Source organism: Echeneis naucrates, chromosome 15 (genome assembly GCF_900963305.1).
Source record: "Echeneis naucrates chromosome 15, fEcheNa1.1, whole genome shotgun sequence".
Taxonomy (NCBI): Eukaryota; Metazoa; Chordata; class Actinopteri; order Carangiformes; family Echeneidae; genus Echeneis; species Echeneis naucrates.
In genome coordinates, this window is record NC_042525.1 from 7714233 (window position 1) to 7727230 (window position 12998).

The 12998-nt window shown below is 39.5% G+C and overlaps 2 protein-coding genes across 2 annotated transcripts; one reads left to right on the forward strand and one right to left on the reverse strand.

The window, feature by feature from the left end:
* Positions 1 to 40: 40 nt before the first annotated feature.
* On the reverse strand, positions 41 to 8454 carry adam8a (ADAM metallopeptidase domain 8a). Its single transcript, XM_029520311.1, has 25 exons — positions 8326 to 8454; positions 8132 to 8241; positions 7925 to 7998; positions 7754 to 7832; positions 6789 to 6865; positions 6140 to 6371; positions 5749 to 5826; positions 5564 to 5632; positions 4801 to 4970; positions 4625 to 4706; positions 4378 to 4520; positions 4100 to 4277; positions 3921 to 4010; positions 3567 to 3762; positions 3401 to 3470; positions 3123 to 3303; positions 2961 to 3047; positions 2785 to 2869; positions 2301 to 2409; positions 1975 to 2173; positions 1814 to 1858; positions 1644 to 1700; positions 1479 to 1529; positions 1292 to 1372; positions 41 to 980 (listed from the first exon to the last, which is right to left on the reverse strand). Exons 1-25 carry the CDS (start codon positions 8369 to 8371, stop codon positions 936 to 938), a joined length of 2634 nt encoding a protein of 877 aa, XP_029376171.1. The 5' UTR covers positions 8372 to 8454; the 3' UTR covers positions 41 to 935.
* A 1117-nt stretch (positions 8455 to 9571) lies between these two features.
* Positions 9572 to 11951, forward strand: znf511 (zinc finger protein 511). Its single transcript, XM_029520383.1, has 6 exons — positions 9572 to 9747; positions 9833 to 9906; positions 10425 to 10626; positions 10772 to 10896; positions 11204 to 11464; positions 11772 to 11951. The coding sequence occupies exons 1-6, from the start codon at positions 9625 to 9627 to the stop codon at positions 11842 to 11844; spliced, it is 858 nt and encodes a 285-aa protein (XP_029376243.1). The 5' UTR covers positions 9572 to 9624; the 3' UTR covers positions 11845 to 11951.
* Positions 11952 to 12998: the final 1047 nt, after the last annotated feature.

The following is a 12998-nucleotide window of genomic DNA, read 5'->3' on the forward strand; positions in this document are numbered from 1 at the left end:
CGTTGCTAGGCGACCACTGATTTACCACGGCAACAAGGAGTAGTTATAGAAAATACTTTTTTTTTTATTGACAGAAAAAAAAAAGAAGACAAATTTACATTAAATAGACTGAGATGATTCACTTTTAATTCCAGCTCCTTTCAGCAGACAAAAAGAAATCTCAATAAATAAGGATGCATTTTCGGTTCAAAGTTTGCAGGAAAACTCAAGGCAGAACCATGAGATGGAAATAAGTGTCATCATGTCTGCTGCATAGAATATGCAATTTAAAATCCCTTGTGAAATTACAATCATCATCAAGCTATTTCACCAGACAAAACAGCTGCATGTAATAAGTCAGTGCCACAAAGTCAAACAGAGTTAGTACAAAAAAAAAGTTAAATAAAAAGTCATCACTACGTGGTAGGTCCTTAATCTGAAGAACATGTAAAGTGCTCATGCCTCACTTTAAAATCCCTTAACATTATATCTAAAAAAAAAAAAAAAAACAGTACCATGACCATGTGCGGGACAAGTAACAGTACAAAGGTTTCAGTAAAATAACACTTTTGCCTCCCAAAGTGTATACATATCCAAGGATCACAGCAGAGTGACATTTCCCTTTAAAAAAAAAAAGACTTTAAAAGCAATCATGGCATTTTAGCCATTTGTCAACTATAAAGCACAGGAGTTTATCAATCAAGACCTCAGGCTTGGATCAACATACTGAAGGCCAAATAAGCAAGACACAGACGGCAGTAATCCTCAGGGAGACTGTAAATAACAGGAAAGCCCTGTCACTTCACGTTGCTGAGCCTTCAGCGGATCTTGTTTCCACTTTAAAACAGACAATTGTCTCCGGAGAGGATCTTAAAAGGTCCTACAAGTTGGGACACAAACATTGTCTTCTGTCAGGACATCTCAGTTTTTTATACCGGGCTCAATTATTCCCTCCGTCATCTGGGCCTGCTGGGGGGCATCAGGGCAGCTTTCCCAGAAAGCTAGAAAAACAAAGACTGTTAGTCCACATACTTCTGTTGAACATATTTTAGCAGAAATCTTAGCAATTATATTTCTACAAAACTATATGTCAATAATTATTTCACGTTGTCTGCGTCTTGGCTGTGTTGGTGGCCGGGGAGTGGTTTGTGCTCACTAACTTACTAACAGTGAGCCAATGCTTATTCATAATGTTGGGGCGATGCCCGAAACCAGTCTTTGTAAACGTCAGTGCCTTGAAAACCATTAGGAATGTTTGAATGCCACGGATTTAGTCTGGCTGTCTCTGGCTGCTGTTTGAATACATACATACCAACTGAGTGTGTGGCAGCGGAGATGAGACGACACCGGGCTTTGGCTTCACTGGAGGCATTGGAGGCTTTTGCTTCATGACCTTGGAGAGCAGATGTTCACATTTAAAATAAGTTTGCAAGACCAGTTGAATGTTTAAGTGCAAATATATGAGAACTGAGAGTAAAATGACTTGCAATGCAAATTACCGGTTTTGTTGCCAGTGGTGGCAGAGGTCTTGATGGTGGAAGTGGCTTTGCCTAGTTAAAAACATTTAATTATCAAGTTATGACAACAATTACTATATTACTTCACAAACGCGTGGTATCTTCACAAAGTAAATAAGAAATATAGTGATTTGTGTGCAATTTTACCCCGGTATCATCTGGCCTTCTTGAAACATTCAGTGGCTGCATGAATGGCCTCACCACCTGAATAAAAAGATTTATTTAGTGGTTCAAAAACCATTGGCAGCTGAACAAGGACAATTCTACATATATATTTTAATACATGGAAACAAGAACAAAACAGTCCATCAGATTACCTGTTGAGTCTTTGGCTGAGGTAAAGCTGGCACTTTCTTCGGTGGCTGTAAGGGACAAAAAGAGAGATGAGCGAAATGTAAAGCTTGATTTTTTCTTTGTTTTTTTTTAACCATATCCACAGTGCCAGTAGTGAAGCTGTTGGATGAAAATGGAAGCTGACCTCTGGAGCTGCTCTGGTGGGTTTCGGTGCTCCAGTATGTTGTCTGTGAGTAGCAGAGAACAGAGGTTTGCAGGCTTGAGTTGCCGAAGACTCTACAAATGTAGGCTGGCTAATGTGTCTGCTCCCAAGACGAGGGCTGCCTCGTGTACTGCTGGACTGAAACAATGGATTGGATTGTCCTGAGGTTGACTGCAGGAATCTGTGAAGAAAGGGTTACATGTAGAGGCTGAAATGGACATGCTAAAACTGCTTTGTGTCCATGGGTTCATGTATATGCCATAGAGCTCTAACAGAGAGCAAAAGAGAGAATGGACTTCTTCCTATACCTTTTTGCAGGTTGCTGTTTTCTGATGCACATCAAAGTCACAAGAGTCAGGCCCATCAGCAGAACAAAGCCAACTGCCACCGACACAATCACCACCACCACATTTACCCCTGCACGCACACAAACAAAAGGATATTGACTATACAGTATTGTTTTGTTGCCCAAGGATGAACACTGTCACTCCCTTTGACAACAAAATTCAGTGTAACACCATTAATGCATTTTTACAAGCTAATGGGGGAATTCCATTAAATGACTGTTTATGTTCAGCAGAACAGAGCACAACTGTATTTGAGCTCATGAGAAATCTAGTCCAGTTACAAAATCTTGATGAAAAACAGAGCCTTGGGGGAACAGACACAGACGGTCATGTGTAGAGCACGGCCATTAAAGGGTCAAGCATACAAAGAGGTGCATACATTCATCACTGACATCAGTGCTTACATGTGCATGTGAGTACAGACAAGCATGCCATAAAAAAATACCTTGAGACAGCTCAGACTGCTGCACATCACAGAAAGGTGGTGCCCAGCCAGGGTTGCAGTGACACTTACTCTCATGGTTACAAACCTGTAAGGGATCATATCAGATCAGAATCAGTAATGGTGGCTACAACTTAGCAAAATTTCCAAGTGATTCAAAGAGGATGATTTATTTTTACCCCATGGTCGTTGCATTTGGCAGAGCAATCATTTGTTCTGTATACTCTAATGCTGTTAATGTCTTGACACTGTCGATTGAAGCATACCTGAAAGACAAAGTAGACACTGTGAGGACAGACAGATCTGCAGTCCATGGAGGTTTTTGTTGTCAGGTTTCTTACCATGTTGTTGCCACACTTGGTGCCGGTTGGTACCATTCCCAGATCAGCAGGATAGTTATCTTCAGGATTCATAGTGGCTTCATTGCATACTTCTCCATTTCCTAGTTTGTAAAAAGATTTCTTCAGTGTCAATGGAAACTCCCAGCCTCCAGAGCAGAAAAGTGTCCCACAGGCTTCATCTCTGTAAAAGGAAAGACACAAAACAGTAATCTCAAAATCTAACAATATCACACTGTTAATCTGTGCTATTCTAGTGGTGTGGGCTTTTCGCTCCATACCTGCTAGGACATCTCCGGCCAAAGCAGTTTCTGTCCCGAGAGAAACAAACATCAGACGCTACTTCAGCATCTAAAAAGAATCATAACAGTCAAAATACGTAGTTAAATCTGGATGTATCAGAATTAGCAAATTAATACAGCAAATTTTAATCCATTGCTGGTTCACCTTGTCCCCAGAGTCTTTTGCAGTGTTCCCGCCGTGAAGGACACTGTCCATTGTAGCAGTACCCTTTTCCCCGGTTGCAGGTCAGGCCATTTTGGGTGTAGGCGTCAGTTGGACAGGAGGCAGAGAAGCCAGTGCAATATTCTGGTAGGTCACAGTCTCCTGACTTTGGTCTGCAGACAGTGCCTGTCGGTCTCAACTGCAGAGCAGAGAGAAACACAGATGGTGATGTACAGACTACGGAAATACAGACACTCATACATAACCACGCCAGACGGTACGGTCAGACAGTGTCTAGCTATATGGTAACACATTTAGTAACACTCATCCAGAGAGAACATGGTGAGTGTGACTTACTTGGCAGTTCTGGCAGCACTCTCCCTCGGCACACTGGGCTCCTGTGTTCAGCTTGCAGGTTGTGGCATTGCAGCAAGGATTATTGTACTCCTATGAGACAGGGGGTCCAGAGTATTATGATTACTTTTTGTCTGTATGATTGTATCGATGCACCATGTATGAATGTGGCATGCACAAACCTCTGCAGTGCCGCAGTCACACTCCTCTCCAGGCTCCAGGAAAGCATTTCCACACACTGGCCCGCCATAAATGCGGTCAGTTGAGGGAGTATCCAGCAGGCAGGTAGGGTTCACTTCTTCCAGGAACTTGTTAAGCTGCTGCTGACTACAGCTGCTGAACTGCTGTGGATACACAAGGCTAGAAGAAGACATAACAAGAACAAGAAAAGACAAGGCAAATGTTAGTTTTGTTTGGAGGAAAGAGTTGAGATTATGTGCAGATGAGAAACTGATCTTACCCAACACTCTCAGCCATGATGCAGCCTTTTTTGGACATTGAGGAGCCACAGACACAGTTTTCAGTGTCGTGGGACAAGCCCAGATTGTGACCCATCTCGTGTGCAATGGTGGATGCCACTCCCACTGGGTTGGTGTTGTGGTCCTGTGTGGATAGTTGACAAATGTCTACGTTTAGTATCATTCAAATCATTTTCCTTTGCAGAAACTATTCTGTCACAGTTTGATTAAACAGAAATGTATGCTTACCTCATTGACTGCTCCTGAGTTAGAGGTGCACATGGCATTGGTGTTTGCTAAGCCAACAGTGGAGCCTTCAAAATCCACACCTCTGAACAAAAAAGAGGTATAAGTCATTGAAAAAACAGCTCCAATAAATTTGAAGACTTTTCATTAGCAGCAAATTGAAGATGGCTGCATCTTACGTGATGAACTGTGCATTGTCGTGTTTGGTCCTCAGCAGCAGATTCTGCTGACGCCAAGCGAGGAAGCGATTGAGGGTGAGCTCAGGGTTTCTGCTCACTTCAATATTATCTCTGTATGACCAGATATCTAGACCAACCAACATCACACGAACACCCACAGGGCGATACAGCTGAAAAAGATGTGTGGAAAGAAAAAAAGTCTCATAAAACTGAATGCGTTATGAGGTAAATAGGTCATATCGGTATTTCTGTGACCTGCTACAGATAATACAAATAATTGTCAATAATCTCATATAAAATACATTCACAGGAAGTTAATGTGGGCCTAGTCTATCCTGTTGGTATGCAAAGAGAAACTCTGTGATATGTGTGAAAATTTTCAGTAAAGGTGTGAAGATTCACAGTTGAAGTTAGATTTTCATAGTGAGAGAACTTGTCATTCCCTTTATTGGTGAAATTTCAAAGCCAAAAAAAAAAAAAAGAGAGAGAAATTGAAAAATATTGCATTTAATCAAAGGTAAAACTGAAGCCTGATGAAATACTGGGCACTGCACTGCACATACAGCCAAAGAAAATAAGCAATGTTACTGAATTACTGGTAAAAATAGGTGGAATGCTTTGTTAACCCAGAAAAGAAATTATACAAAATTACACAAAATTAAGCTTTTCCACTCATTTTAAATTTATAGGGGTCTTATGTTGATAATCATTTTGCTGTGCAAGGACAAATTTAAATCATTGTAAGTGAGAGAAACAATCATACCTTGTCCACATGGTTTGCTATTTCAAGCATTCTCGTCTCCATTGTCTTCTTACTGTTAAACTTCTTGTACTAAAAAGAAATTAGTCACTTTATCAGTAAAATCAACAGAATCCCACATATAAAATATAATCACATCCCATTTTTTGAGGAAAAAGTAGTAAAAAAGACTATATAGAAAATCAAACCTCAGAGTTGTCCGCTACCAGAACCAGCTCCACTGTTCTGCGTCTTACTTTATGGTCTTTGGTCTGGGCTCTGCTTTTCTGAATAACACAAATGGTAAGATATTAGATAAACGCATGTGTATGTGTTAGTGTGCATTCATCATCTTATTGAAGCTAATTGGTACAAGTTTATCACTGAATTATTATTTGAACCAGTGTTTTAGCTCTTACGCTGCTTGATTTTGTAAACATCATGGCTTTTAACTGTAAACATTAGTACTTTACAGCAGGTAGCCTCTTGTTTTTTCACATGAAATCGTCAAATATAAGAATGCAGCACAAAATATACGATATCAGCTGCAGCTTTTTTAACATTTGTGTATATGTATGTGTGCCCTCTGTGTTTCTTTACCAGACTGCTGAGCTGGAACAGTCCAGACTGACGCGCTCCATGATCATAGAAAGTGGTTGTGTTTCCATGGGAACAGGAGCTCCTCTTCCTCCTCAGGTGTTTGTAGTTGTAAACAGCATGAGGACCATCCTCACTGTGAGCTTCTGAGCTCTGACTGTTGTCCCGCTGTCCACCCTCAGCGACGGCCAAAGGTTCAATGAGGTACATCTGATCCTGGAGAAGCAGAAACCCCCTGCAGTGCAAAACAGGAACTTCAGAGTGGATGAGGGCAAACGTCTCATCTTTCTCCTACAATGTTACTAAACATAACATGTATTTTTACTTTACACCCTCTTGAACCATTTCTTTCTGGCTGATAGAAAGAAGCTTTAATCAAGGAAGTCTGCATGACTCAGTTATAGGTTTCAGCACTACATACAGTCATGGTCTGCATGATGGCCAAATGAATGCTGAAGGAGCAATCCAAGCTGGTTTAAGACAACAAGGGACTCTCATTGGATTGGGCATGCCGGTCATGAGTTACAGCAGGACACTTACAGTCCAGAATCATCATGGGTTTAATTCAATTTGTCACCCCATTTACGAAAACAATAACCTTTTTGTAACTAGAGATTTGGGTTGAAATAAATTTGCATTGAGGATCACTCACTTTATTCCTGAGCACAGTCCCACGCTGACAGACGAGGCCTCTACTCCCACAATGTGTCCATGGTAGTAGCAGTGAACCTGAACACATGTCCATCAATTGTCAGAGAGATTTCACACTCACACTTTGCTTTTCTTTAATCAGCCAAATATCTCAAGTACAGTTAAATCTCATCTAATCTGAAGATATATTTCATATATATTAAACTGTATGTGTGAGTCTTTGTCAGTGGGAATTACATTCTTCACCATATATAATTATTTCCCCTCTGTATAGAATTGTGTCTCAATCAAAATTAGTCATGGTTGAAAAATTCCGAAAAACTGAAAAGTTCATTATGACATCTGAAATGTTGAAATAAGAGGACAAGACTGGCATGCATCACATAAAGTGTTGTTTGTCAATGAAGATGATGAACTGGTGTCTTTAGAAACAAAATAATTAATTAATTTCACTTCATTTCTGTACTCTGTTATTTGTGTTGTAGAGCATTAAATTACTTTAGTGGTATGGTTAAAACTTGGTATATTTTGGGGATACTTTGAGCCAAACAGTTCAAATTTCAGGATCCATCTTCTCAACGAAAGATTTTAATTTTACAGATCCAGTTTCCTGTATGTTGCACTCAGCAATGGAGGGTGCAACAAAGTCACTGAGCCTGGAGTTTTAGGTAACACAGGATATCCTGTACCTAATTCACTGGTAGTGTGTAATAATTTTTTTTTCTACCACAGATTTCCATGATTTCTAATATCTTATTCAACAACGCATCAATTTTAGGCAATGATCCACTCTGATTATTCAAGTAAATATTCTTTATATATGTGTAAATGCCATCGAAAATGCTTACAGTCAAATTTCAGTGACACAGATATCTGTCTCTGATTAATACACAGTTGTAGTCAATTAGAATGCAGGCTGATTATATGGTTAGTTAAACGGTAGTGAAAGAATACAGAGCTACCTACCTCAAGATCTGGAGTAGTTGTGACTTGGGTCCCCTGATCAGAATAATATGTCACAGAAAAGTTTTTCCCGATTAGATCTCTGAAAAGAAAAGTTGTTGTTTTGTTTTATGTAAATCATACTGTTAGATCAAGAAGTCTGGATACATCTACAACCTAAAAAAAAAATCTCACTTGTTCCTTTGCAAGTGCAGAGTGTAGTTTTGCCCAGAAATCATCAAAGAGTACTGAAGCACATCAGGGTATGTCTACACACACACACACACACACACACACACACACAGAGAGAGAGAGAGGGAGAGAGCAGAGGTGACTTTAATGCATTCCTCAACTCTTACTCTTAAATAAAGCAGTAAAAGTGAACAGCAGTGTATGGGTTACCTGATGGGTCGCAGCATCTCTGGTGGCAGATGGTTCCTTCAGTCTCTGAGGTATCACCGTTTGGTACTTCATCACATGAGGTAGACTGCCAACACTGGCCGCAATTATTCCTGCGGGTAGGGACGTTTCATGAGACAAAGGCAGAAAGAAAGGCAAAAGAAAGACAGAACAATAGAAAGAGGGGGAGGTCGTACCCCAGTAGGAGAAGAGAAATCCCCAGCACAGTCCGCTGACCGGCATGTTGCTCCGTCTGGCGGACTCCAGCAATGTGCTTCACCGGAGGTGGAAATTAACCATATGAGCGTCTCTCCGCCCCTCTGCTGTGTAAGATCTGATAAAGCTGTGAGTCACCCAAAAAGGTCCAACGTTGCTGTTTTAAGCGGATTGAGCCAAAAAAGAAAAAAGAAAAAGAAATCCCACAGAAAGCAAAGTCGTTTTAACACGCTTATCGCGCATGATAAACATGTTAAAGTCAAAGTTGTACTTTATTTACATCGTCCAAGTTTTTTTTTGTTTGTTTGTTTGTTTGTTTTGTTTTTTCACAATAGTTTGAGCACAGACACAAACACTAAGCCCTCTCAGCAGTCACAAAAGGTTGAGGTTAGTATGTCAGTAGATGTGGTTAACACATGTTGGCATGTTTTATTGAGAAGTCAAATGTAGAAACATCACCAGAAATCCCCTCATCTATTACTACATTTTCTAGGTGAGCAACGATAATGACCCAGCGAAGCCTCTTGGTGGCCTTTGCTGCCATCTATTGTTCTAATCGCAACAACCTAAATATCGACTCAATCTTCATCATTAAGGAGTAATTGTTTCGACACACGGCTCGTGTACAAGACTGGTCACCCTTATATGGGAGTTATAAATCATTGGTTTAATCCTTTGGAAATAAAAGTAAAGCTAAACAGAGAAACGAAACAAGTAAAGATGACTGGTTAATTTCCGTTATCACATAAGAAGGAAAACGAGGAAACAGAGGAGGATTTGGGTTGCTCTAAAGGGGACACAGCAGACATACTACTGGCTTTTAAACTTTTTAGTCCCTTCCTGGATAAAACTTTTTCCACACTGAGTCAATGTGACCAGTTGGTGGCAGCAAAGCGCCATTTTCTGTCCAGACTGATTCAAGTTCACATCGTTAGCATGGGAAATCTTCCAAACACAAGTTAATCGGTGAAAAAAAGAAATTCCAAGAGCGACATTTATTAGTCTCCCACTTATAGAAAAAAAATTCAAACCTTTCGAAAAACTGTAAGCAAAGTGATTGCAGTTGCAATCCCACTGTAAATCACGTGAAAATAAAAATCCATTCACCTATTAAGACTAATTATCAGATTGATTGTTGCTTTTACGCCCTTTCGATGTTAGTGAATGCAGCATTAGACAACCGCCAGAAAGTGCGCGAGGTGACGTAATCATTCCGCGACAACTACAACCAAAACAGAAAACTCCGCGGCGGTAGAACTCTTCCAGCGGAGGATGAGAGGATGAGCACGTCTGGCAGCTGTCCGTGGGGAGACAAAGATGAGCTGGAGTCCACACAGAGTGAGCTCCCGTTCAGCTTCACCCCGCAGGTTGTCCACCTCCACAAGGACCACGAGCTGTTTGAGGTAACGAAGCGACAACGAAGTGAACCCACCGACCGCCACCGGTGGCTAACCGGCTAACACACCCACTGTCACATGCTATTTACAGGATGGAGACGTCCACAGACACATGTACCTGCAAGACCTCTACGCCTCGGAGGCAGACGACAAAGCAACACCCAGGTATGACAAAAAGCTGGAGTTTCTAAAAGAACTCTGTGCTTAGACTGAAGCTGAAACGAGTGTATAGAAAAGTAAATAGACTATGAATAATTGATTAGGCGTTTTAGATGTTTAAAGCAAAAATTCCTCACTTTGTCCAGGACCAAAGGTGGGAATGTTTTTATGCAAATTCACAACATTGTGAACATTTGAATCTTTGATTGTTTTTTAGAGAAATTACACTGAATTCTATTTGTTGACGTTTTCAAAAGTTAACCATTTAATTAATTGATGTGATTTATCTACAGCTATAATAACGCTCAGTGTATATTTCAGGGAAGGTAATGATCTTATGATGAGCAGATAAGTGAGGAAATTTTCATGAAGTTATGAAGTGTGTGGATCAATTGCAAACAGTACCACAAACAGTACCACAAACAGCAACTAATTTTGTGTTGAAATATAAACTTGCTTACTCCTACATGTGATAAATGGCTGAGCTGTCAGCGATGATCCCGCTGCCTCTTGTCTCTTCTCAGTGTGTCGGAGTTTGCCTGCCACATCGCTGGCTGCAGCGCAGTCTTCAATACACTGGAGGAGTATGAGCACCACTACAATTCCCTACACAGACATGTTTGCTGCTCCTGTCGTCGTTCCCTCCCAAGTGCCCGGCTCCTAGACATTCACATTCTGGAGTGGCACGACTCTCTCTTTACCATCCTTGCACAGAGGCAAGACATGGTAAGCCAGAGAAAAGAAAATATGTGATATGCATTTAGGCTTGAGAGATAGCTGCACATTCCCCAAAGTATTCGATATACTATGAACATTCTTTGAATGATACATTTTTGACAATAAGCTTTCTCTGATGCTTCCCATTGTTCAGTACCAGTGTTTGGTGGAGGGCTGTGGACAGAAGTTTAGGACTAGCAAGCACAGGAAAGACCATCTAATAAGCATTCACAAGTATCCTCCAGACTTCAGATTTGACAAAACTAAAACAGGCAAAAGGTAAGACTGCACCTTCCACAATTTTTCCAATAGATGGCAGCAAAGTACTACTAGAAATAAAACTCTGCAAATATGAAGTCCAGTCCAGTGTTTTTTTAAATAAATGGGACTGAAGTCTCAGAATGTAATTTTTTTTTATGTATTTGACACATATTTTTACATATAAAAAAATGTGTAACTACATTCAATAGTAGTTTTAAATTAAACATTTTCTGGCCCAACAAAGTGGGAAAATAAGAGATTTTTTTTTCTTTATTATTATCATTTTATATTTAGATTTTTAGCATAATCTTATTTTTGTTAATAGAACAAGAGAGACAGAGAGGCCACAGCAGAAAGACACAGCCATGGAGGCTGTAAATGATGTGTGTGAATCTGAGGGTATGTGTGAGGTTATGTGTGATGTGCTGACCCACCAAACTGAGCAAAGGGAGTCCATGGAGATGCACGTGTCAGAGGAAGAAGCTGTTCACATGGCAGAGTCCGGTACTGCCGGGGAGCAAGCAGATATTTCTGCAGCAATTGAGTGTGCGAGCACCAGGACACAAAAACCTCGATACACCTACAGGTTAGTCTTAAAATTTCAACAAGCTTGCAAGGAAGATCTAAAAGAGACTAAGTCAGCCATTTTCTAGATATTTTTTGGTCAACTATAAATTTAAGCCATTTCTCTACTATTATATATATCAGCATTCCTAAGGTAAAAGCGTCTGGTTATGCAGATACGTTTGGCTAAAACAAACTGTAAGAGAAGTTCTTTCTATTGTATAAATGTAGGCTAATACATTATTGAATTTTTTTGTAAATTGATATGATCTCAGTAGCCAAAGTTTTTCTTATACATAGAAAGCAACAACTGTTGTCTTTTTGTTCAGGGTCCCTACAACGGTGTGCTTTGGCCAAGGTTCAGTCCGAGGCTTCAGAGCCCGGCGGGGGAGAAGAAAATGAAACAATACAATCGTTTTTTTCTTTTTGTCTTTTCTCAATACACCTTATCTTGTAACTTAATATGTTTACCGACACGTGTGTTTAACTTAAAACAAAATGGCACTTGCAGAAAAAAGGCTCTCATATTGTCTGTCTTTGCTTGAGTGAATCCACCTTGTCATCGGTTTTGGTATACTAGCTGAAAGTCTTAAATCACTTAAATCACAATTCATTTTTAGGTTATAAGAAATACGTTTCTCAAGATTGGGTTGAAACGACAATTCATATGTATGGGGTTTTTTTTTGTGTGGAGAAAAATGAGAGGAATGACAGAATATACATAAGTGATTTTAATAATTTTACAAAACACCTTTTCACTCATCAAATATAAAATACACTGTACACTAATGACTGACACGCATCTGTCAGTCTTGTTGAGCATTTTGGAGTATTTGCAAAAATAACATCATGAAACTGAGCTTGGACTTTTAAGAGCTCTTTGAACATCTGTGCAAAAAAGTTCTCATTTTGAGGTAATGTAAAAAATGGTAGCTAAAGATTTATTTTAGACTTAATATTTGGATCCTATATATATATATATATATATATATATATATAATATGTATATACGTTTGAACGTTTGTTTTTTATTGAATGACTTTGATGTGAGATTGCCTCCTTATAGCTTCTCATTTTTAGGTAGAAATTTTAGGTACAATCTACAAGTCAGGCTTAATTGGTAACTTTTTTTCCAGCCCTCAGCTGACAAAAAGAAAGCCTGTGGTATCAGTCTATGGTAAAATTAAACTCCTTCAGATTATACAGAAATATTTTTTAGAAGGAATGTGAATATTTAAATGTTGATCCTCCTGAAGTAAACCATTTTTTATATAATCTCTCTATTTCAGGTGAGAAATTGAGAAAGGCCTCTGGACTGGAATTAAGACATTCACTTAAATCCAAAGCTGACGGCCATAAAAAAAAACTTGTCATCTTTTGTTGCCACATTAAATTACTTTGACATTAATATTTATGGCATAGCACCTACACTGGAAAACAACACCGTAAATTACACATTTAATTTATGTGAAATCTGAAAATTATAACCCGGAAAATGAGCACATTTAGAAAAAAAGACTTTACTGATTGCACTGGAAAAATTACCACGTTAGCAA